Source organism: Mycteria americana, unplaced genomic scaffold, assembly GCF_035582795.1.
Source record: "Mycteria americana isolate JAX WOST 10 ecotype Jacksonville Zoo and Gardens unplaced genomic scaffold, USCA_MyAme_1.0 Scaffold_109, whole genome shotgun sequence".
In the NCBI taxonomy this organism is placed as follows: domain Eukaryota; kingdom Metazoa; phylum Chordata; class Aves; order Ciconiiformes; family Ciconiidae; genus Mycteria; species Mycteria americana.
Window position 1 is genome coordinate 76,005 of NW_027445449.1, and position 22,764 is coordinate 98,768.

The 22,764-nt window shown below is 62.1% G+C and overlaps 1 protein-coding gene across 1 annotated transcript; it reads right to left on the minus strand.

The window, feature by feature from the left end:
• Positions 1-1,686: 1,686 nt before the first annotated feature.
• On the minus strand, positions 1,687-22,597 carry LOC142403110 (uncharacterized). Its single transcript, XM_075489273.1, is given in 25 exon segments — positions 1,687-1,725; positions 1,821-1,879; positions 1,979-2,079; positions 2,151-2,312; positions 2,418-2,580; positions 2,670-2,735; positions 2,846-2,994; positions 3,299-3,357; positions 3,451-3,569; positions 3,849-4,136; positions 4,183-4,631; positions 4,969-5,105; positions 6,737-6,793; positions 7,559-10,473; positions 11,863-12,748; positions 12,902-12,995; positions 13,272-13,798; positions 15,242-15,292; positions 15,941-16,540; positions 17,210-17,260; positions 17,726-18,210; positions 18,247-21,617; positions 21,725-21,823; positions 21,825-22,489; positions 22,529-22,597. Coding segments are annotated over 25 exon segments (11,661 nt in total).
• Between the last annotated feature and the right edge of the window lie 167 nt (positions 22,598-22,764).

Consider the following 22,764-nt stretch of genomic DNA (forward strand, 5'->3'; position numbering starts at 1 on the left):
CCTCGACTCTGTGGCCACGTCGGCTCCGGTGAGTTCGCCCCCACCCACCCAACCGCGTTGGGGCACAGGGTGGGGGGGACACCCCAATTCATGCTGACACCCTCTCTGTTTCCCCCCGACCTCCCCACATCCCGGCAGGTCCAGGTCCCGAGGCTGGAGAAGTTCTTCACGCGGCTCTGAGCTGTGGCAGGCAGGGGGGCACCAAGATGCTGATTTCCAACCCCCCCCCTCCACCACCACCCTCCATGGGCGTTGCTGCTGGGATGGGGTCTGCCCCAGCCCTCCTTGGGGGGGCCTGGACCCCATACCTGGTGTCCTCGTCCTGTTCTTGTGAGCACTTTTAGGGCCATGACCCCACTTCCAGGTCATGACCCCACTTGTAAGGTGATGACCTCACTAATTGTCATCACCGGATAGGTCACAACCTCACACCCCTTGGCACTTTCGGGCCATGGCCCCACCTCCAGGGTCGTGCCCCACTTCCCTCCCTCCCCAAACGCTCTTCAAACCTGGGGCTGGACCCTCTCTTTCTTCCCAATAAAGACACGGAAAGGCTCTGGTGACACTGGTTTGTACTGGGACAACACCAATGTAGACTTGGGAGGGGGCAAGAGGCCGATACCGCCCCTTTTGCCACCCTTGTTGGGGGTGACACCCCCACACCACCCCCACACCCACCCAGGACCCCCACCCTGCTGCCCACCGCCCCCTGCTGCCCACGGGGACCCTCCTACCCCACACCAAGACCTGCCAGGTAGGACTGGGGCCACACCTGACCACACCCCAGGCTATTTTCTGCAGCGCTTGGACTTTGTCCCCCCACACACCCCTCCCAGCTGCCAAGTAAGGTGGAAAAAAATAATAGAATTGCTAATTTTAGCACTCAAGGACAGGACCTGCGTGAATTGGCCGGGGGCCCAAGCCATGGCATGCGAGCTTGGGTGTGCTTCCACCTTCCCCACCCCTCCGTGGGAACAGCGGTGACCCCAGGGTGACAACCCCCAAGGATACCTGCATGGGGCGGAGGCGATGCTCAGAGGGGTGACCCCAGAGCCCCTTTCCTTCCTGGCATGTCCTACCATCCATGGGTGGTTCCACCTTGGGACCCCCTCAATGTTCCTACCGTCCATCTGAGTGGTACCACCTAGGGACCCCCTCAACGTTCCCCCTCAAAGCCACCACAGCTGCCCTCCACCCCACGGCCCTTTGTCCCCTTCCCGTGGGGAGGGTGGGAAGGAGGCGTGGATGAACCTCGGGGCCGATATTTAACCCCGGGGGTGGGGACAAGGACAAATTCTCCCATGTGCGTCACCCATCGGACTTGCCCCTTTGGGGTGATCCCATGGCTATGCCTCACTCAACAATCAACTGGTCCCAAATGTTTGCCCTTCCTGTTTTGAGGGTGGTTTTGGCGTGATTTGCATCCCACCACCCGCCCCATCCTTCGGCCAAGCCCACATCCCCACCTCGGGGCACGGGACCACCTCGTGTGTCCCCGACAGTATGAGGCAACAGGCAGGTGACAATAAAATTAGTATTATTCAACTATACAAAGTGCTGTTGTAAACAACCGTGCAGGGAGGAAGAGGACGGTGGATTTCCCGGTCCCTGCCACCCCAAGACCCCCACCCACCCCCGTGTCCACATGTACCCCTCTGCTCGCCGCTGGCTCTTGGGTGGCTCCACTCAGGGGATGACTATGTTGGATGGTCGCTGGATGTGGATCTAGGAGGAAGGAGAGATGGGGGTGAGATGGGGGGGTTGTCCCCGCTGCCGCGGGTGGTGGGACAGCGTCAGGGTCCTGGGGACGTGGCGCCCACCTTCTGCGAGGTGTCCACTGTCTCCAGGTTGATGTAGGTGGTGCTGGGGGACTCTACGTCTGCAGGGTGGAAGAAGAGGTGGCGTGGGACCCCAGCGGCTCCCCGGGTGCCGCCGCCCCGCCAGCCCACGGCCATCCACCCACCCACCAGCCCCCTACCTTCCCACTTAGCTGCCTGGTTGCTGGCGGCGAAGCCCTGGGAGCCGGGCCAGCTCTCGTCCGTGCTGCAGTAGAGCTCCGAGCGGGAGGTCAGCTTATCCCTGCGTGATGGGACGGAGACGGATGAGAACCGGGCACGGTCCCCACCCCCCACCCCCCGCGGTGCACTTGCCTGTACTCTTCCTTCTGCCTCCGAGCCCGCACCAGGAAGACGGTGAAGATGGCAATGGCTACGACCAACCCGGCCACCGGAACCCCTACGGCCACCCCCACCTTGCTGACCCGTGAGCTGCAGGCCCTGTCTTGGTACCAGAACGCCGACTGCTCCGAGCACCTGGTGGGGATGTCCATGGGGTGAGAGTGATGCCGGCTTCACCCCAAACCCAGGGGGGCACCCATTTTGGGGGGGGGGGGTGTGGATGCACAACTGGGTGCTTACTCGCACTGTGGTCCCGAGCGTGTCACAGTGCACGTGCCATGGATGCAGGGGTAAGGGTCGGCAGATCGTCTGTCACATCTGGTGATGCAGAGGACGCCGGTGGCGGTGACGAGTGGGGAGTAGTAGGACTTGAAATCCTCCGGGATGTGCCTGTTGCACAGACCTAAGGGTGGAGGGGCACGGTTCAGGGTGCGCAGGGACGTGGTTTGGGGGGTGCTGGGGTGGGGATGAGCGACCTGTGGGCTCACTTACTTGTTTCAACCTCTTGCACCCCGTAGCTGGTGACGTTGGTGAAGGCAGCGTTGAAACAGAAAGCACCTGGGATGGGGAGAGCAGCTGCTGGTGGGCGCCCTTGGGCTCAACCCCCCAACAAGGACCTTGCCCTGCTGCCAGCTGACGTGTGGGGGGCAACCACTAGCATCACTCACAGTCGCTTCCTTGACAGCTCTCATTGCAGCCCGTGTAGTCGTTGACGGCGCTGACGAGGTTCGTGGAGATGCTCTCCACCGTCTCGTTGGCCGTGATGCTGGCGAGCACCTTCAGGAGGACGGTGTAGTTCACCACGATGCTGCCCTGGCTGCGAGGAGAAGGGGCTCCAGTGGCTCAGCAGGGCTAGGCTGCGGTCCCCAGTCCTCAGTGGGGACCAGTTTGGGGTCCCCAGTGTTAAGGGACAGCATGGCCACCATTACACGGGGTTGGACCATCCTGGAGGAGCCCCAGGGACAGAACATGGCTTGGAGGGATGTGGATGCCCCATCCTTGGAGAGCATCACCTTGAATTGACCCCCGTGGGTCCCTTCACCCCAGATCAGCCTGCCGGAGCAGATGAACCCGTCAGTACCCCATGAGGACACACCACCCGGCCCCTGGTGGGCACTCACGTCAGTTCATGGATCACCACATCTTGGTAGCCCTCTATATGCTTGTAAACCTCCCTCATCTGGAAGACAAAAAGAAGCCATGGGGTGATTCGGGCACCAGCCTGGTCATGCCCCGAATACCCCCCCTGCCCCTGGCATCGCTGCGCCCTGACCTTCTCCTTGAAGTCCTTCTCAAAGTCCTTGAAAGCTGCAGAGGACTTATTTCTGAGGTCTTCTGTGAAATTCCTGTTTTCGACCTTCGTCTTCATCTCCACTGTCGCATTCACCGTCACTTCGCCAAGCAGAAGGAGACCCATAAGCAATAGACCTCGGCATCCCCATCCCACCGCAGGTGCCCTTGGTCAGGGGACCAGGTGAGTCCCTCCATGGAGACCCCGTTCCCAGGTTGGTCCTTCTGAGGTGACCCCAACCCCATTCCCAGGTCAGTCCCTCCATGGCGGCCCCATTGCCAGGTTGGTCCCTCTGAGGTGACCTCAGCCCAGCTCCTGGGTTGGTGGCCCCCCCACAGCAGCCCCGGTGAGGTGTAGCACAGCTTGAGATGGCTCCCTACCATTTTTGACCTCGATGATCTCCTTGGCGAACTGGCACTCAAAGCCCTGGAAGTTTTCGGTGCATTGGCAAAGTCCGTTGGCCCAGGTGCCACCGTTTTGGCAGATGGCTACCTCACAGTAGACGCCGGAGTACCCTCCCGGACATATGCACTTGATGCCATCCCACGTGGCCCCGTTCTGGCATTCACCTGGAAGCAGCAGCCCAGGACATGGGTGTTGTGACACAGCCCAGAGAAACCCCAGGAGCACGAAGCCACCTGGAGAATGCTTGGGGCATGGTGGAAGGTCTGGGAGTAGGGACACGGCTCGGTGGTGCCAGCAAGGAGGACTCACCTGGACTGGTGGTGGTCGCGGCGGTGGTGGTGGTGGTGATAGTGGTAGGGATGATGGTGGTGGTCGTCGTAGTGGTGGTGGGGGGGGTGGGAGTGGTGGTGATGGTGGTAGTGGAGGCAGCGGTGGTAGGGGTGGTTTTAGTAGTGGGGATGGTGGTAGTGCCTGTAGTGGTGGGAGGGGTTGTAGTGGTGGGTGTGGTGGGGGTGGTGGTCGTAGTGGTGGTGGGGATGGTTGGAGTGGTGTTGGTGGGGGGGGTCGTCGTAGTGGTGGGAGTCGGGGTGATGGTCATAGTGGTGGTGCGGGTGATTGTAGTAGTGGGGGTGCTGGTTGTCGTGGTGGGGGGCATGCTCGTGGTCATGGTGGTGATGGAGATAGTCGTAGTGGTGGGGGAGGGGATGATGGTCGTAGTGGTGGTCGGAGGTGTGGTTGTAGTGGTGGTGGGGGTGATGCTCGTAGTGGTGGTGGGAGGGGTGTTTGTAGTAGTGGGAGTGGTGGGGCTGGTGGTCGTAGTGGTGGGGGTGGGGGTGACGGTCATAGTAGTGGTGGGGGTGGTTGGGGTGGTAGTCATAGTGGTGGGGGTGGGGATGATGGTCCTAGTGGTGGTCAGAGGGGTGGTTGTAGTAGTGGGGGTGGTCGTAGTGGTGGTGGGGGTCGTCGTGGTGGTGGGCGTGATGGTCGTAGTGGTGGTGGGAGGGGTGTTTGTAGTAGTGGGAGTGGTGGGGCTGGTGGTCGTAGTGGTGGGGGTGACGGTCATAGAGGTGGTGTGGGTGGTTGTATTAGTGGGGCTGGTGGTTGTAGAGGTGGGGGTGATGGTCGTAGTAGTGGTGGTGGTGGTGGCTGTAGTCATGGGGGTGGTAGGGGTGGCGGTCGTAGTGGTGGTAGTGGGGACGATGGTCGTAGTGGTGGTTGGAGGGGTGGTTGAACTGGTGGGGGTGGTCGTAGTGGTGGTGGGGGTGGTCGTAGTGGTGGGGGTGGTGGTGAAAGTCGTAGTGGTGGTGGGGGCGGTGGTTGTAGTGGGAGTGGTGGTTGTAGTGGTGGGAGTGATGGTCGTAGCGGTGGGGGTGGGGATGATGGTCATACTGGTGGTCGGAGTGGTGGTTGTAGTAGTGGGGGTGGTGATGTTTGTGGTGGGGGTGGACGTCGTGGTGGTGGGGGTGGTCGTAGTGGTGGGGGTGGTGGTAACAGTCGTAGTGGTAGTGGGGGAGGTTGTTGTAGTGGGGGTGGTGGTTGTAGTGGTGGGGGTGGTGGGGGTGGTGGTCATAGTGGTGGGGCTGACGGTCATAGAGGTGGTGGGGGTGGTTGTAGTAGTGGGGGTGGTGGTTGTCGTGGTGGTGGTGACGGTCATGGTGGTGGTGGGGGTGGTCGTAGTGGTGGGAGTGATGGTCGTCGTCGAGGTGGGGTTGGTGGTGGTAGTGCTGAGGGTGGCGGTGGGGGGGGTCATAGTGGTGGGGGTGGTGGTGGTGGCTGTAGTGGTGGGGGTGATGGTCGTGGTGATGGTGGTGGCTGTAGTGATGGGGGTGCTGGGGGTAGCGGTCGTAGTGGTGGCAGTGGGGGTGATGGTCATAGTGGTGGTCGGAGGGGTGGTCGTAGTGGTGGTGGGGGTGGTCGTAGTGGTGGTGGGGGTGGTTGTAGTGGTGGGGGTGGTGGTGACAGTCGTAGTGGTGCTGGGGGAGGTTGTTGTACTGGGGGTGGTGGTTGTAGTGGTGGGGGTGGTGGTCATAGTGGTGGGGGTGGGGATGATGGTCCTAGTGGTGGACAGAGGGGTGGTTGTAGTAGTGGGGGTGGTCATAGTGGTGGTGGGGGTCGTCGTGGTGGTGGGGGTGATGGTCGTAGTGGTGGTGGCAGGGGTATTTGTAGTAGTGGGAGTGGTGGGGCTGGTGGTCGTAGTGGTGGGGGTGTGGGTGACAGTCATAGTGGGGGTGGTGGTTGTCGTGGTGGTGGTGACGGTCATGGTGGTGGTGGGGGTGGTCGTAGTGGTGGGAGTGATGGTCGTAGTCGAGGTTGGGGTGGTGGTGGTAGTGGTGGGGGTGGTGGTGGGGGGGGTCGTAGTGGTGGGGGTGGTGGTGGTGGCTGTAGTGGTGGGAGGGGTCATAGTGGTTGGTGTGGTGGGGCTGGTGGTCGTAGTGGTGTGGGGGGTCGTGGTGTTCATAGTGGTGGTGGTGGGGGTGGTTGTATTAGTGGGGCTGGTGGTTGTAGTCCTGGGGGTGGTGGTGGTGGTGGCTGTAGTGATGGGGGTGGTAGGGGTGGAGGTCGTAGTGGTGGTAGTGGGGGTGATGGTCGTCGTGGTGGTCGGAGGGGTGGTTGTAGTGTTGGGGGTGGTCGTAGTGGTGGTGGGGGTGGTCGTAGTGGTGGGGGTGGTGGTAACAGTCGTAGTGGTGATGGGGGAGGTTGTTGTATTGGGGGTGGTGGTTGTAGTGGTGGGGGTGGTGGGAGTGGTGGTCATAGTGGTGGGGGTGGGGATGATGGTCGTACTGGTGGTCGGAGGGGTAGTTGTAGTAGTGGGGGTGGTCGTAGTGGTGGTGGGGGTCGTCGTGGTGGTGGCAGTGATGGTGGTAGTGGTGGTGGGAGGGGTGTTTGTAGTAGTGGGAGTGGTGGGGCTGGTGTTCGTAGTGGTGGGGGTGACGGTCATAGAGGTGGTGGGGGTGGTTGTAGTAGTGGGGGTGGTGGTTGTCGTGGTGGTGGTGATGGTCATGGTGGTGGTGGGGGTGGTCGTAGTGGTGGGAGTGATGGTCGTAGTTGAGGTGGGGGTGGTGGTGGTAGTGCTGGGGGTGGTGGTGGGGGGGGTCGTAGTGGTGGGGGTGGTGGTGGTGGCTGTAGTGGTGGGAGGGGTCATAGTGGTTGGTGTGGTGGGGCTGGTGGTCGTAGTGGTGTGGGGGTTGGTGGTGTTCATAGTGGTGGTGGCGGTCGTGGTTGTATTAGTAGGGGTGGTGGTTGCAGTGGTGGGGGTGGCGGTCGTAGTGGTGGCAGTGGGGGTGATGGTCGTAGTGGTGGTCGGAGGGGTGGTTGTAGTGGTGGGGGTGGTCGTAGTGGTGGTGGGGGTGGCCGTAGTGGTGGGGGTGGTGGTGACAGTCGTAGTGGTGGTGGGGGCGGTGGTTGTAGTGGGGTTGGTCGTTGTATTGGTGGAATTGATGGTCGTAGTAGTGGGGGTGGGGATGATGGTCCTAGTGGTGGTAGGAGGGGTGTTTGTAGTAGTGGGAGTGGTGGGGCTGGTGGTCGTAGTGGTGGGGGTGGGGGTGACGGTCATAGTTGGGGTGGTGGTTGTCGTGGTGGTGGTGACGGTCATGGTGGTGGTGGGGGAGGTCGTAGTGGTGGGAGTGATGGTCGTAGTCGATGTGGGGGTGGTGGTTGTAGTGGTGGGGGTGGTGGTCATAGTCGTGGGGGTGGGGGTGATGGTCCTAGTGGTGGTTGGAGGGGTGGTTGTAGTAGTGGGGGTGGTCATAGTGGTGGTGGGGGTGGTCGTGGTTGTGGGGGTGATTGTCGTAGTGGTGGTGGGAGGGGTGTTTGTAGTAGTGGGAGTGGTGGGGCTGGTGGTCGTAGTGGTGGGGGTGACGGTCATAGAGGTGGTGGGGGTGGTTGTAGTAGTGGGGGTGGTGGTTGTCGTGGTGGTGGTGACGGTCATGGTGGTGGTGGGGGTGGTCGTAGTGGTGGGAGTGATGGTCGTCGTCGAGGTGGGGTTGGTGGTGGTAGTGCTGAGGGTGGTGGTGGGGGGGGTCGTAGTGGTGGGGGTGGTGGTGGTCGCTGTAGTGGTGGGGGTGATGGTCGTGGTGGTGGTGGTGGCTGTAGTGATGGGGGTGCTGGGGGTAGCGGTCGTACTGGTGGCAGTGGGGGTGGTGGTCGTAGTGGTGGTGGGGGTGGTCGTAGTGGTGGTGGGGGTGGTTGTAGTGGTGGGGGTGGTGGTGACAGTCGTAGTGGTGGTGGGGGAGGTTGTTGTAGTGGGGGTAGTGGTTGTAGTGGTGGGGGTGGTGGTCATAGTGGTGGGGGTGGGGATGATGGTCCTAGTGGTGGTCAGAGGGGTGGTTGTAGTAGTGGGGGTGGTCATAGTGGTGGTGGGGGTCGTCGTGGTGGTGGGGGCGATGGTCGTAGTGGTGGTGGCAGGGGTATTTGTAGTAGTGGGAGTGGTGGGGCTGGTGGTCGTAGTGGTGGGGGTGTGGGTGACGGTCATAGTGGGGGTGGTGGTTGTCGTGGTGGTGGTGACGGTCATGGTGGTGGTGGGGGAGGTCGTAGTGGTGGGAGTGATGGTCGTAGTCGAGGTTGGGGTGGTGGTTGTAGTGGTGGGGGTGGTGGTCATAGTCGTGGGGGTGGGGGTGATGGTCCTAGTGGTGGTTGGAGGGGTGGTTGTAGTAGTGGGGGTTGTCATAGTGGTGGTGGGGGTGGTCGTGGTTGTGGGGGTGATTGTCGTAGTGGTGGTGGGAGGGGTGTTTGTAGTAGTGGGAGTGGTGGGGCTGGTGGTCGTAGTGGTGGGGGTGACGGTCATAGAGGTGGTGGGGGTGGTTGTAGTAGTGGGGGTGGTGGTTATCGTGGTGGTGGTGACGGTCATGGTGGTGGTGGGGGTGGTCGTAGTGGTGGGAGTGATGGTCGTCGTCGAGGTGGGGGTGGTGGTGGTAGTGCTGAGGGTGGTGGTGGGGGGGGTCGTAGTGGTGGGGGTGGTGGTGGTCGCTGTAGTGGTGGGGGTGATGGTCGTGGTGGTGGTGGTGGCTGTAGTGATGGGGGTGCTGGGGGTAGCGGTCGTACTGGTGGCAGTGGGGGTGGTGGTCGTAGTGGTGGTGGGGGTGGTCGTAGTGGTGGTGGGGGTGGTTGTAGTGGTGGGGGTGGTGGTGACAGTCGTAGTGGTGGTGGGGGAGGTTGTTGTAGTGGGGGTAGTGGTTGTAGTGGTGGGGGTGGTGGTCATAGTGGTGGGGGTGGGGATGATGGTCATAGTGGTGGTCAGAGGGGTGGTTGTAGTAGTGGGGGTGGTCATAGTGGTGGTGGGGGTCGTCGTGGTGGTGGGGGTGATGGTCGTAGTGGTGGTGGGAGGGGTATTTGTAGTAGTGGGAGTGGTGGGGCTGGTGGTCGTAGTGGTGGGGGTGGGGGTGACGGTCATAGTGGGGGTGGTGGTTGTCGTGGTGGTGGTGACGGTCATGGTGGTGGTGGGGGAGGTCGTAGTGGTGGGAGTGATGGTCGTAGTCGAGGTTGGGGTGGTGGTGGTAGTGGTGGGGGTGGTGGTGGGGGGGGTCGTAGTGGTGGGGGTGGTGGTGGTGGCTGTAGTGGTGGGAGGGGTCATAGTGGTTGGTGTGGTGGGGCTGGTGGTCGTAGTGGTGTGGGGGGTCGTGGTGTTCATAGTGGTGGTGGTGGGGGTGGTTGTATTAGTGGGGCTGGTGGTTGTAGTCCTGGGGGTGGTGGTGGTGGTGGCTGTAGTGATGGGGGTGGTAGGGGTGGAGGTCGTAGTGGTGGTAGTGGGGGTGATGGTCGTCGTGGTGGTCGGAGGGGTGGTTGTAGTGTTGGGGGTGGTCGTAGTGGTGGTGGGGGTGGTCGTAGTGGTGGGGGTGGTGGTAACAGTCGTAGTGGTGATGGGGGAGGTTGTTGTATTGGGGGTGGTGGTTGTAGTGGTGGGGGTGGTGGGAGTGGTGGTCATAGTGGTGGGGGTGGGGATGATGGTCGTACTGGTGGTCGGAGGGGTAGTTGTAGTAGTGGGGGTGGTCGTAGTGGTGGTGGGGGTCGTCGTGGTGGTGGCAGTGATGGTGGTAGTGGTGGTGGGAGGGGTGTTTGTAGTAGTGGGAGTGGTGGGGCTGGTGTTCGTAGTGGTGGGGGTGACGGTCATAGAGGTGGTGGGGGTGGTTGTAGTAGTGGGGGTGGTGGTTGTCGTGGTGGTGGTGATGGTCATGGTGGTGGTGGGGGTGGTCGTAGTGGTGGGAGTGATGGTCGTAGTTGAGGTGGGGGTGGTGGTGGTAGTGCTGGGGGTGGTGGTGGGGGGGGTCGTAGTGGTGGGGGTGGTGGTGGTGGCTGTAGTGGTGGGAGGGGTCATAGTGGTTGGTGTGGTGGGGCTGGTGGTCGTAGTGGTGTGGGGGTTGGTGGTGTTCATAGTGGTGGTGGCGGTCGTGGTTGTATTAGTAGGGGTGGTGGTTGCAGTGGTGGGGGTGGCGGTCGTAGTGGTGGCAGTGGGGGTGATGGTCGTAGTGGTGGTCGGAGGGGTGGTTGTAGTGGTGGGGGTGGTCGTAGTGGTGGTGGGGGTGGCCGTAGTGGTGGGGGTGGTGGTGACAGTCGTAGTGGTGGTGGGGGCGGTGGTTGTAGTGGGGTTGGTCGTTGTATTGGTGGAATTGATGGTCGTAGTAGTGGGGGTGGGGATGATGGTCCTAGTGGTGGTAGGAGGGGTGTTTGTAGTAGTGGGAGTGGTGGGGCTGGTGGTCGTAGTGGTGGGGGTGACGGTCATAGAGGTGGTGTGGGTGGTTGTATTAGTGGGGCTGGTGGTTGTAGAGGTGGGGGTGATGGTCGTAGTAGTGGTGGTGGTGGTGGCTGTAGTCATGGGGGTGGTAGGGGTGGCGGTCGTAGTGGTGGTAGTGGGGATGATGGTCGTAGTGGTGGTTGGAGGGGTGGTTGTACTGGTGGGGGTGGTCGTAGTGGTGGTGGGGGTGGTCGTAGTGGTGGGGGTGGTGGTGAAAGTCGTAGTGGTGGTGGGGGCGGTGGTTGTAGTGGGAGTGGTGGTTGTAGTGGTGGGAGTGATGGTCGTAGCGGTGGGGGTGGGGATGATGGTCATACTGGTGGTCGGAGTGGTGGTTGTAGTAGTGGGGGTGGTGATGTTTGTGGTGGGGGTGGACGTCGTGGTGGTGGGGGTGGTCGTAGTGGTGGGGGTGGTGGTAACAGTCGTAGTGGTAGTGGGGGAGGTTGTTGTAGTGGGGGTGGTGGTTGTAGTGGTGGGGGTGGTGGGGGTGGTGGTCATAGTGGTGGGGCTGACGGTCATAGAGGTGGTGGGGGTGGTTGTAGTAGTGGGGGTGGTGGTTGTCGTGGTGGTGGTGACGGTCATGGTGGTGGTGGGGGTGGTCGTAGTGGTGGGAGTGATGGTCGTCGTCGAGGTGGGGTTGGTGGTGGTAGTGCTGAGGGTGGCGGTGGGGGGGGTCATAGTGGTGGGGGTGGTGGTGGTGGCTGTAGTGGTGGGGGTGATGGTCGTGGTGATGGTGGTGGCTGTAGTGATGGGGGTGCTGGGGGTAGCGGTCGTAGTGGTGGCAGTGGGGGTGATGGTCATAGTGGTGGTCGGAGGGGTGGTCGTAGTGGTGGTGGGGGTGGTCGTAGTGGTGGTGGGGGTGGTTGTAGTGGTGGGGGTGGTGGTGACAGTCGTAGTGGTGCTGGGGGAGGTTGTTGTACTGGGGGTGGTGGTTGTAGTGGTGGGGGTGGTGGTCATAGTGGTGGGGGTGGGGATGATGGTCCTAGTGGTGGACAGAGGGGTGGTTGTAGTAGTGGGGGTGGTCATAGTGGTGGTGGGGGTCGTCGTGGTGGTGGGGGTGATGGTCGTAGTGGTGGTGGCAGGGGTATTTGTAGTAGTGGGAGTGGTGGGGCTGGTGGTCGTAGTGGTGGGGGTGTGGGTGACAGTCATAGTGGGGGTGGTGGTTGTCGTGGTGGTGGTGACGGTCATGGTGGTGGTGGGGGTGGTCGTAGTGGTGGGAGTGATGGTCGTAGTCGAGGTTGGGGTGGTGGTGGTAGTGGTGGGGGTGGTGGTGGGGGGGGTCGTAGTGGTGGGGGTGGTGGTGGTGGCTGTAGTGGTGGGAGGGGTCATAGTGGTTGGTGTGGTGGGGCTGGTGGTCGTAGTGGTGTGGGGGGTCGTGGTGTTCATAGTGGTGGTGGTGGGGGTGGTTGTATTAGTGGGGCTGGTGGTTGTAGTCCTGGGGGTGGTGGTGGTGGTGGCTGTAGTGATGGGGGTGGTAGGGGTGGAGGTCGTAGTGGTGGTAGTGGGGGTGATGGTCGTCGTGGTGGTCGGAGGGGTGGTTGTAGTGTTGGGGGTGGTCGTAGTGGTGGTGGGGGTGGTCGTAGTGGTGGGGGTGGTGGTAACAGTCGTAGTGGTGATGGGGGAGGTTGTTGTATTGGGGGTGGTGGTTGTAGTGGTGGGGGTGGTGGGAGTGGTGGTCATAGTGGTGGGGGTGGGGATGATGGTCGTACTGGTGGTCGGAGGGGTAGTTGTAGTAGTGGGGGTGGTCGTAGTGGTGGTGGGGGTCGTCGTGGTGGTGGCAGTGATGGTGGTAGTGGTGGTGGGAGGGGTGTTTGTAGTAGTGGGAGTGGTGGGGCTGGTGTTCGTAGTGGTGGGGGTGACGGTCATAGAGGTGGTGGGGGTGGTTGTAGTAGTGGGGGTGGTGGTTGTCGTGGTGGTGGTGATGGTCATGGTGGTGGTGGGGGTGGTCGTAGTGGTGGGAGTGATGGTCGTAGTTGAGGTGGGGGTGGTGGTGGTAGTGCTGGGGGTGGTGGTGGGGGGGGTCGTAGTGGTGGGGGTGGTGGTGGTGGCTGTAGTGGTGGGAGGGGTCATAGTGGTTGGTGTGGTGGGGCTGGTGGTCGTAGTGGTGTGGGGGTTGGTGGTGTTCATAGTGGTGGTGGCGGTCGTGGTTGTATTAGTAGGGGTGGTGGTTGCAGTGGTGGGGGTGGCGGTCGTAGTGGTGGCAGTGGGGGTGATGGTCGTAGTGGTGGTCGGAGGGGTGGTTGTAGTGGTGGGGGTGGTCGTAGTGGTGGTGGGGGTGGCCGTAGTGGTGGGGGTGGTGGTGACAGTCGTAGTGGTGGTGGGGGCGGTGGTTGTAGTGGGGTTGGTCGTTGTATTGGTGGAATTGATGGTCGTAGTAGTGGGGGTGGGGATGATGGTCCTAGTGGTGGTAGGAGGGGTGTTTGTAGTAGTGGGAGTGGTGGGGCTGGTGGTCGTAGTGGTGGGGGTGGGGGTGACGGTCATAGTTGGGGTGGTGGTTGTCGTGGTGGTGGTGACGGTCATGGTGGTGGTGGGGGAGGTCGTAGTGGTGGGAGTGATGGTCGTAGTCGATGTGGGGGTGGTGGTTGTAGTGGTGGGGGTGGTGGTCATAGTCGTGGGGGTGGGGGTGATGGTCCTAGTGGTGGTTGGAGGGGTGGTTGTAGTAGTGGGGGTGGTCATAGTGGTGGTGGGGGTGGTCGTGGTTGTGGGGGTGATTGTCGTAGTGGTGGTGGGAGGGGTGTTTGTAGTAGTGGGAGTGGTGGGGCTGGTGGTCGTAGTGGTGGGGGTGACGGTCATAGAGGTGGTGGGGGTGGTTGTAGTAGTGGGGGTGGTGGTTGTCGTGGTGGTGGTGACGGTCATGGTGGTGGTGGGGGTGGTCGTAGTGGTGGGAGTGATGGTCGTCGTCGAGGTGGGGTTGGTGGTGGTAGTGCTGAGGGTGGTGGTGGGGGGGGTCGTAGTGGTGGGGGTGGTGGTGGTCGCTGTAGTGGTGGGGGTGATGGTCGTGGTGGTGGTGGTGGCTGTAGTGATGGGGGTGCTGGGGGTAGCGGTCGTACTGGTGGCAGTGGGGGTGGTGGTCGTAGTGGTGGTGGGGGTGGTCGTAGTGGTGGTGGGGGTGGTTGTAGTGGTGGGGGTGGTGGTGACAGTCGTAGTGGTGGTGGGGGAGGTTGTTGTAGTGGGGGTAGTGGTTGTAGTGGTGGGGGTGGTGGTCATAGTGGTGGGGGTGGGGATGATGGTCCTAGTGGTGGTCAGAGGGGTGGTTGTAGTAGTGGGGGTGGTCATAGTGGTGGTGGGGGTCGTCGTGGTGGTGGGGGCGATGGTCGTAGTGGTGGTGGCAGGGGTATTTGTAGTAGTGGGAGTGGTGGGGCTGGTGGTCGTAGTGGTGGGGGTGTGGGTGACGGTCATAGTGGGGGTGGTGGTTGTCGTGGTGGTGGTGACGGTCATGGTGGTGGTGGGGGAGGTCGTAGTGGTGGGAGTGATGGTCGTAGTCGAGGTTGGGGTGGTGGTTGTAGTGGTGGGGGTGGTGGTCATAGTCGTGGGGGTGGGGGTGATGGTCCTAGTGGTGGTTGGAGGGGTGGTTGTAGTAGTGGGGGTTGTCATAGTGGTGGTGGGGGTGGTCGTGGTTGTGGGGGTGATTGTCGTAGTGGTGGTGGGAGGGGTGTTTGTAGTAGTGGGAGTGGTGGGGCTGGTGGTCGTAGTGGTGGGGGTGACGGTCATAGAGGTGGTGGGGGTGGTTGTAGTAGTGGGGGTGGTGGTTATCGTGGTGGTGGTGACGGTCATGGTGGTGGTGGGGGTGGTCGTAGTGGTGGGAGTGATGGTCGTCGTCGAGGTGGGGGTGGTGGTGGTAGTGCTGAGGGTGGTGGTGGGGGGGGTCGTAGTGGTGGGGGTGGTGGTGGTCGCTGTAGTGGTGGGGGTGATGGTCGTGGTGGTGGTGGTGGCTGTAGTGATGGGGGTGCTGGGGGTAGCGGTCGTACTGGTGGCAGTGGGGGTGGTGGTCGTAGTGGTGGTGGGGGTGGTCGTAGTGGTGGTGGGGGTGGTTGTAGTGGTGGGGGTGGTGGTGACAGTCGTAGTGGTGGTGGGGGAGGTTGTTGTAGTGGGGGTAGTGGTTGTAGTGGTGGGGGTGGTGGTCATAGTGGTGGGGGTGGGGATGATGGTCATAGTGGTGGTCAGAGGGGTGGTTGTAGTAGTGGGGGTGGTCATAGTGGTGGTGGGGGTCGTCGTGGTGGTGGGGGCGATGGTCGTAGTGGTGGTGGCAGGGGTATTTGTAGTAGTGGGAGTGGTGGGGCTGGTGGTCGTAGTGGTGGGGGTGTGGGTGACGGTCATAGTGGGGGTGGTGGTTGTCGTGGTGGTGGTGACGGTCATGGTGGTGGTGGGGGAGGTCGTAGTGGTGGGAGTGATGGTCGTAGTCGAGGTTGGGGTGGTGGTTGTAGTGGTGGGGGTGGTGGTCATAGTCGTGGGGGTGGGGGTGATGGTCCTAGTGGTGGTTGGAGGGGTGGTTGTAGTAGTGGGGGTTGTCATAGTGGTGGTGGGGGTGGTCGTGGTTGTGGGGGTGATTGTCGTAGTGGTGGTGGGAGGGGTGTTTGTAGTAGTGGGAGTGGTGGGGCTGGTGGTCGTAGTGGTGGGGGTGACGGTCATAGAGGTGGTGGGGGTGGTTGTAGTAGTGGGGGTGGTGGTTATCGTGGTGGTGGTGACGGTCATGGTGGTGGTGGGGGTGGTCGTAGTGGTGGGAGTGATGGTCGTAGTTGAGGTGGGGGTGGTGGTGGTAGTGCTGGGGGTGGTGGTGGGGGGGGTCGTAGTGGTGGGGGTGGTGGTGGTGGCTGTAGTGGTGGGAGGGGTCATAGTGGTTGGTGTGGTGGGGCTGGTGGTCGTAGTGGTGTGGGGGTTGGTGGTGTTCATAGTGGTGGTGGCGGTCGTGGTTGTATTAGTAGGGGTGGTGGTTGCAGTGGTGGGGGTGGCGGTCGTAGTGGTGGCAGTGGGGGTGATGGTCGTAGTGGTGGTCGGAGGGGTGGTTGTAGTGGTGGGGGTGGTCGTAGTGGTGGTGGGGGTGGCCGTAGTGGTGGGGGTGGTGGTGACAGTCGTAGTGGTGGTGGGGGCGGTGGTTGTAGTGGGGTTGGTCGTTGTATTGGTGGAATTGATGGTCGTAGTAGTGGGGGTGGGGATGATGGTCCTAGTGGTGGTAGGAGGGGTGTTTGTAGTAGTGGGAGTGGTGGGGCTGGTGGTCGTAGTGGTGGGGGTGGGGGTGACGGTCATAGTTGGGGTGGTGGTTGTCGTGGTGGTGGTGACGGTCATGGTGGTGGTGGGGGAGGTCGTAGTGGTGGGAGTGATGGTCGTAGTCGATGTGGGGGTGGTGGTTGTAGTGGTGGGGGTGGTGGTCATAGTCGTGGGGGTGGGGGTGATGGTCCTAGTGGTGGTTGGAGGGGTGGTTGTAGTAGTGGGGGTGGTCATAGTGGTGGTGGGGGTGGTCGTGGTTGTGGGGGTGATTGTCGTAGTGGTGGTGGGAGGGGTGTTTGTAGTAGTGGGAGTGGTGGGGCTGGTGGTCGTAGTGGTGGGGGTGACGATCATAGAGGTGGTGGGGGTGGTTGTAGTAGTGGGGGTGGTGGTTGTCGTGGTGGTGGTGACGGTCATGGTGGTGGTGGGGGTGGTCGTAGTGGTGGGAGTGATGGTCGTCGTCGAGGTGGGGTTGGTGGTGGTAGTGCTGAGGGTGGTGGTGGGGGGGGTCGTAGTGGTGGGGGTGGTGGTGGTCGCTGTAGTGGTGGGGGTGATGGTCGTGGTGGTGGTGGTGGCTGTAGTGATGGGGGTGCTGGGGGTAGCGGTCGTACTGGTGGCAGTGGGGGTGGTGGTCGTAGTGGTGGTGGGGGTGGTTGTAGTGGTGGGGGTGGTGGTGACAGTCGTAGTGGTGGTGGGGGAGGTTGTTGTAGTGGGGGTAGTGGTTGTAGTGGTGGGGGTGGTGGTCATAGTGGTGGGGGTGGGGATGATGGTCCTAGTGGTGGTCAGAGGGGTGGTTGTAGTAGTGGGGGTGGTCATAGTGGTGGTGGGGGTCGTCGTGGTGGTGGGGGCGATGGTCGTAGTGGTGGTGGCAGGGGTATTTGTAGTAGTGGGAGTGGTGGGGCTGGTGGTCGTAGTGGTGGGGGTGTGGGTGACGGTCATAGTGGGGGTGGTGGTTGTCGTGGTGGTGGTGACGGTCATGGTGGTGGTGGGGGAGGTCGTAGTGGTGGGAGTGATGGTCGTAGTCGAGGTTGGGGTGGTGGTTGTAGTGGTGGGGGTGGTGGTCATAGTCGTGGGGGTGGGGGTGATGGTCCTAGTGGTGGTTGGAGGGGTGGTTGTAGTAGTGGGGGTTGTCATAGTGGTGGTGGGGGTGGTCGTGGTTGTGGGGGTGATTGTCGTAGTGGTGGTGGGAGGGGTGTTTGTAGTAGTGGGAGTGGTGGGGCTGGTGGTCGTAGTGGTGGGGGTGACGGTCATAGAGGTGGTGGGGGTGGTTGTAGTAGTGGGGGTGGTGGTTATCGTGGTGGTGGTGACGGTCATGGTGGTGGTGGGGGTGGTCGTAGTGGTGGGAGTGATGGTCGTCGTCGAGGTGGGGGTGGTGGTGGTAGTGCTGAGGGTGGTGGTGGGGGGGGTCGTAGTGGTGGGGGTGGTGGTGGTCGCTGTAGTGGTGGGGGTGATGGTCGTGGTGGTGGTGGTGGCTGTAGTGATGGGGGTGCTGGGGGTAGCGGTCGTACTGGTGGCAGTGGGGGTGGTGGTCGTAGTGGTGGTGGGGGTGGTCGTAGTGGTGGTGGGGGTGGTCGTAGTGGTGGTGGGGGTGGTTGTAGTGGTGGGGGTGGTGGTGACAGTCGTAGTGGTGGTGGGGGAGGTTGTTGTAGTGGGGGTAGTGGTTGTAGTGGTGGGGGTGGTGGTCATAGTGGTGGGGGTGGGGATGATGGTCATAGTGGTGGTCAGAGGGGTGGTTGTAGTAGTGGGGGTGGTCATAGTGGTGGTGGGGGTCGTCGTGGTGGTGGGGGCGATGGTCGTAGTGGTGGTGGCAGGGGTATTTGTAGTAGTGGGAGTGGTGGGGCTGGTGGTCGTAGTGGTGGGGGTGTGGGTGACGGTCATAGTGGGGGTGGTGGTTGTCGTGGTGGTGGTGACGGTCATGGTGGTGGTGGGGGAGGTCGTAGTGGTGGGAGTGATGGTCGTAGTCGAGGTTGGGGTGGTGGTTGTAGTGGTGGGGGTGGTGGTCATAGTCGTGGGGGTGGGGGTGATGGTCCTAGTGGTGGTTGGAGGGGTGGTTGTAGTAGTGGGGGTTGTCATAGTGGTGGTGGGGGTGGTCGTGGTTGTGGGGGTGATTGTCGTAGTGGTGGTGGGAGGGGTGTTTGTAGTAGTGGGAGTGGTGGGGCTGGTGGTCGTAGTGGTGGGGGTGACGGTCATAGAGGTGGTGGGGGTGGTTGTAGTAGTGGGGGTGGTGGTTATCGTGGTGGTGGTGACGGTCATGGTGGTGGTGGGGGTGGTCGTAGTGGTGGGAGTGATGGTCGTCGTCGAGGTGGGGGTGGTGGTGGTAGTGCTGAGGGTGGTGGTGGGGGGGGTCGTAGTGGTGGGGGTGGTGGTGGTCGCTGTAGTGGTGGGGGTGATGGTCGTGGTGGTGGTGGTGGCTGTAGTGATGGGGGTGCTGGGGGTAGCGGTCGTACTGGTGGCAGTGGGGGTGGTGGTCGTAGTGGTGGTGGGGGTGGTCGTAGTGGTGGTGGGGGTGGTTGTAGTGGTGGGGGTGGTGGTGACAGTCGTAGTGGTGGTGGGGGAGGTTGTTGTAGTGGGGGTAGTGGTTGTAGTGGTGGGGGTGGTGGTCATAGTGGTGGGGGTGGGGATGATGGTCCTAGTGGTGGTCAGAGGGGTGGTTGTAGTAGTGGGGGTGGTCATAGTGGTGGTGGGGGTCGTCGTGGTGGTGGGGGCGATGGTCGTAGTGGTGGTGGCAGGGGTATTTGTAGTAGTGGGAGTGGTGGGGCTGGTGGTCGTAGTGGTGGGGGTGTGGGTGACGGTCATAGTGGGGGTGGTGGTTGTCGTGGTGGTGGTGACGGTCATGGTGGTGGTGGGGGAGGTCGTAGTGGTGGGAGTGATGGTCGTAGTCGAGGTTGGGGTGGTGGTTGTAGTGGTGGGGGTGGTGGTCATAGTCGTGGGGGTGGGGGTGATGGTCCTAGTGGTGGTTGGAGGGGTGGTTGTAGTAGTGGGGGTTGTCATAGTGGTGGTGGGGGTGGTCGTGGTTGTGGGGGTGATTGTCGTAGTGGTGGTGGGAGGGGTGTTTGTAGTAGTGGGAGTGGTGGGGCTGGTGGTCGTAGTGGTGGGGGTGACGGTCATAGAGGTGGTGGGGGTGGTTGTAGTAGTGGGGGTGGTGGTTATCGTGGTGGTGGTGACGGTCATGGTGGTGGTGGGGGTGGTCGTAGTGGTGGGAGTGATGGTCGTCGTCGAGGTGGGGGTGGTGGTGGTAGTGCTGAGGGTGGTGGTGGGGGGGGTCGTAGTGGTGGGGGTGGTGGTGGTCGCTGTAGTGGTGGGGGTGATGGTCGTGGTGGTGGTGGTGGCTGTAGTGATGGGGGTGCTGGGGGTAGCGGTCGTACTGGTGGCAGTGGGGGTGGTGGTCGTAGTGGTGGTGGGGGTGGTCGTAGTGGTGGTGGGGGTGGTCGTAGTGGTGGTGGGGGTGGTTGTAGTGGTGGGGGTGGTGGTGACAGTCGTAGTGGTGGTGGGGGAGGTTGTTGTAGTGGGGGTAGTGGTTGTAGTGGTGGGGGTGGTGGTCATAGTGGTGGGGGTGGGGATGATGGTCATAGTGGTGGTCAGAGGGGTGGTTGTAGTAGTGGGGGTGGTCATAGTGGTGGTGGGGGTCGTCGTGGTGGTGGGGGCGATGGTCGTAGTGGTGGTGGCAGGGGTATTTGTAGTAGTGGGAGTGGTGGGGCTGGTGGTCGTAGTGGTGGGGGTGTGGGTGACGGTCATAGTGGGGGTGGTGGTTGTCGTGGTGGTGGTGACGGTCATGGTGGTGGTGGGGGAGGTCGTAGTGGTGGGAGTGATGGTCGTAGTCGAGGTTGGGGTGGTGGTTGTAGTGGTGGGGGTGGTGGTCATAGTCGTGGGGGTGGGGGTGATGGTCCTAGTGGTGGTTGGAGGGGTGGTTGTAGTAGTGGGGGTTGTCATAGTGGTGGTGGGGGTGGTCGTGGTTGTGGGGGTGATTGTCGTAGTGGTGGTGGGAGGGGTGTTTGTAGTAGTGGGAGTGGTGGGGCTGGTGGTCGTAGTGGTGGGGGTGACGGTCATAGAGGTGGTGGGGGTGGTTGTAGTAGTGGGGGTGGTGGTTATCGTGGTGGTGGTGACGGTCATGGTGGTGGTGGGGGTGGTCGTAGTGGTGGGAGTGATGGTCGTCGTCGAGGTGGGGGTGGTGGTGGTAGTGCTGAGGGTGGTGGTGGGGGGGGTCGTAGTGGTGGGGGTGGTGGTGGTCGCTGTAGTGGTGGGGGTGATGGTCGTGGTGGTGGTGGTGGCTGTAGTGATGGGGGTGCTGGGGGTAGCGGTCGTACTGGTGGCAGTGGGGGTGGTGGTCGTAGTGGTGGTGGGGGTGGTCGTAGTGGTGGTGGGGGTGGTTGTAGTGGTGGGGGTGGTGGTGACAGTCGTAGTGGTGGTGGGGGAGGTTGTTGTAGTGGGGGTAGTGGTTGTAGTGGTGGGGGTGGTGGTCATAGTGGTGGGGGTGGGGATGATGGTCATAGTGGTGGTCAGAGGGGTGGTTGTAGTAGTGGGGGTGGTCATAGTGGTGGTGGGGGTCGTCGTGGTGGTGGGGGTGATGGTCGTAGTGGTGGTGGGAGGGGTATTTGTAGTAGTGGGAGTGGTGGGGCTGGTGGTCGTAGTGGTGGGGGTGGGGGTGACGGTCATAGTGGGGGTGGTGGTTGTCGTGGTGGTGGTGACGGTCATGGTGGTGGTGGGGGAGGTCGTAGTGGTGGGAGTGATGGTCGTAGTCGAGGTTGGGGTGGTGGTGGTAGTGGTGGGGGTGGTGGTGAGGGGGGTCGTAGTGGTGGGGGTGGTGGTGGTGGCTGTAGTGGTGGGAGGGGTCATAGTGGTCGGTGTGGTGGGGCTGGTGGTCGTAGTGGTGTGGGGGGTGGTGGTGTTCATAGTGGTGGTGGTGGGGGTGGTTGTATTAGTGGGGCTGGTGGTTGTAGTCGTGGTGGTGGTGGTGGTGGTGGCTGTAGTGATGGGGGTGGTAGGGGTGGCGGTCGTAGTGGTGTTAGTGGGGATGATGGTCGGAGGGGTGGTTGTACTGGTGGGGGTGGTCGTAGTGGTGGTGGGGGTGGTCGTAGTGGTGGGGGTGGTGGTGAAAGTCGTAGTGGTGGTGGGGGCGGTGGTTGTAGTGGGGGTCGTGGTTGTAGTGGTGGGAGTGATGGTCGTAGTGGTGAGGGTGGGGATGATGGTTGTACTGGTGGTCGGAGTGGTGGTTGTAGTAGTGGGGGTGGTGATGTTTGTGGTGGGGGTGGTCGTCGTGGTGGTGGCGGTGGTCGTAGTGGTGGGGGTGGTGGTAACAGTCGTAGTGGTGATGGGGGAGATTGTTGTAGTGGGGGTGGTGGTTGTAGTGGTGGGGGTGGTGGGGGTGGTGGTGATAGTGTTAGGGGTGGGGATGATGGTCGTACTGGTGGTCGGCGGGGTAGTTGTAGTAGTGGGGGTGGTCGTAGTGGTGGTGGGGGTCGTCGTGGTGGTGGCAGTGATGGTGGTAGTGGTGGTGGGAGGGGTGTTTGTAGTAGTGGGAGTGGTGGGGCTGGTGGTCGTAGTGGTGGGGGTGACGGTCATAGAGGTGGTGGGGGTGGTTGTAGTAGTGGGGGTGGTGGTTGTCGTGTTGGTGGTGACGGTCATGGTGGTGGTGGGGGTGGTCGCAGTGGTGGGAGTGATGGTCGTACTCGAGGTGGGGGTGGTGGTGGTAGTGGTGGTAGTGGTGGTGGGGGGGGTCGTAGTGGTGGGGGTGGTGGTGGTGGCTGTAGTGGTGGGAGGGGTCATAGTGGTTGGTGTGGTGGGGCTGGTGGTCGTAGTGGTGTGGGGGTTGGTGGTGTTCATAGTGGTGGTGGCGGTCGTGGTTGTATTAGTAGGGGTGGTGGTTGTAGTGGTGGGGGTGATGGTCGTGGTGGTGGTGGTGGCTGTAGTGAGGGGGGTGCTGGGGGTGGCGGTCGTAGTGGTGGCAGTGGGGGTGATGGTCGTAGTGGTGGTCGGAGGGGTGGTTGTAATGGTGGGGGTGGTCGTAGTGGTGGTGGGGGTGGCCGTAGTGGTGGGGGTGGTGGTGACAGTCGTAGTGGTGGTGGGGGCGGTGGTTGTAGTGGGGTTGGTGGTTGTATTGGTGGGGGTGGTGGTCGTAGTGGTGGGGGTGGGGATGATGGTCCTAGTGGTGGTAGGAGGGGTGTTTGTAGTAGTGGGAGTGGTGGGGCTGGTGGTCGTAGTGGTGGGGGTAGGGGTGACGGGCATAGTTGGGGTGGTGGTTGTCGTGGTGGTGGTGACGGTCATGGTGGTGGTGGGGGAGGTCGTAGTGGTGGGAGTGATGGTCGTAGTCGAGGTGGGGGTGGTGGTTGTACTGGTGGGGGTGGTGGTCATAGTCGTGGGGGTGGGGGTGATGGTCCTAGTGGTGGTTGGAGGGGTGGTTGTAGTAGTGGGGGTGGTCATAGTGGTGGTAGGGGTGGTCGTGGTTGTGGGGGTGATTTTCGTAGTGGTGGTGGGAGGGGTGTTTGTAGTAGTGGGAGTGGTGGGGCTGGTGGTCGTAGTGGTGGGGGTGACGGTCATAGAGGTGGTGGGGGTGGTTGTAGTAGTGGGGGTGGTGGTTGTCATGGTGGTGGTGGGGGTGGTCGTAGTGGTGGGAGTGATGGTCGTAGTCGAGGTGGGGGTGGTGGTGGTAGTGCTGATGGTGGTGGTGGGGGGGGTCGTAGTGGTGGGGGTGGTGGTGGTGGCTGTAGTGGTGGGGGTGATGGTCGTGGTGGTGGTGGTGGCTGTAGTGATGGGGGTGCTGGGGGTAGCGGTCGTAGTGGTGGCAGTGGGGGTGATGGTCATAGTGGTGGTCGGAGGGGTGGTCGTAGTGGTGGTGGGGGTGGTCGTAGTGGTGGTGGGGGTGGTCGTCGTGGTGGTGGGGGTGGTTGTAGTGGTGGGGGTGGTGGTGACAGTCGTAGTGGTGGTGGGGGAGGTTGTTGTAGTGAGGGTGGTGGTTGTAGTGGTGGGGG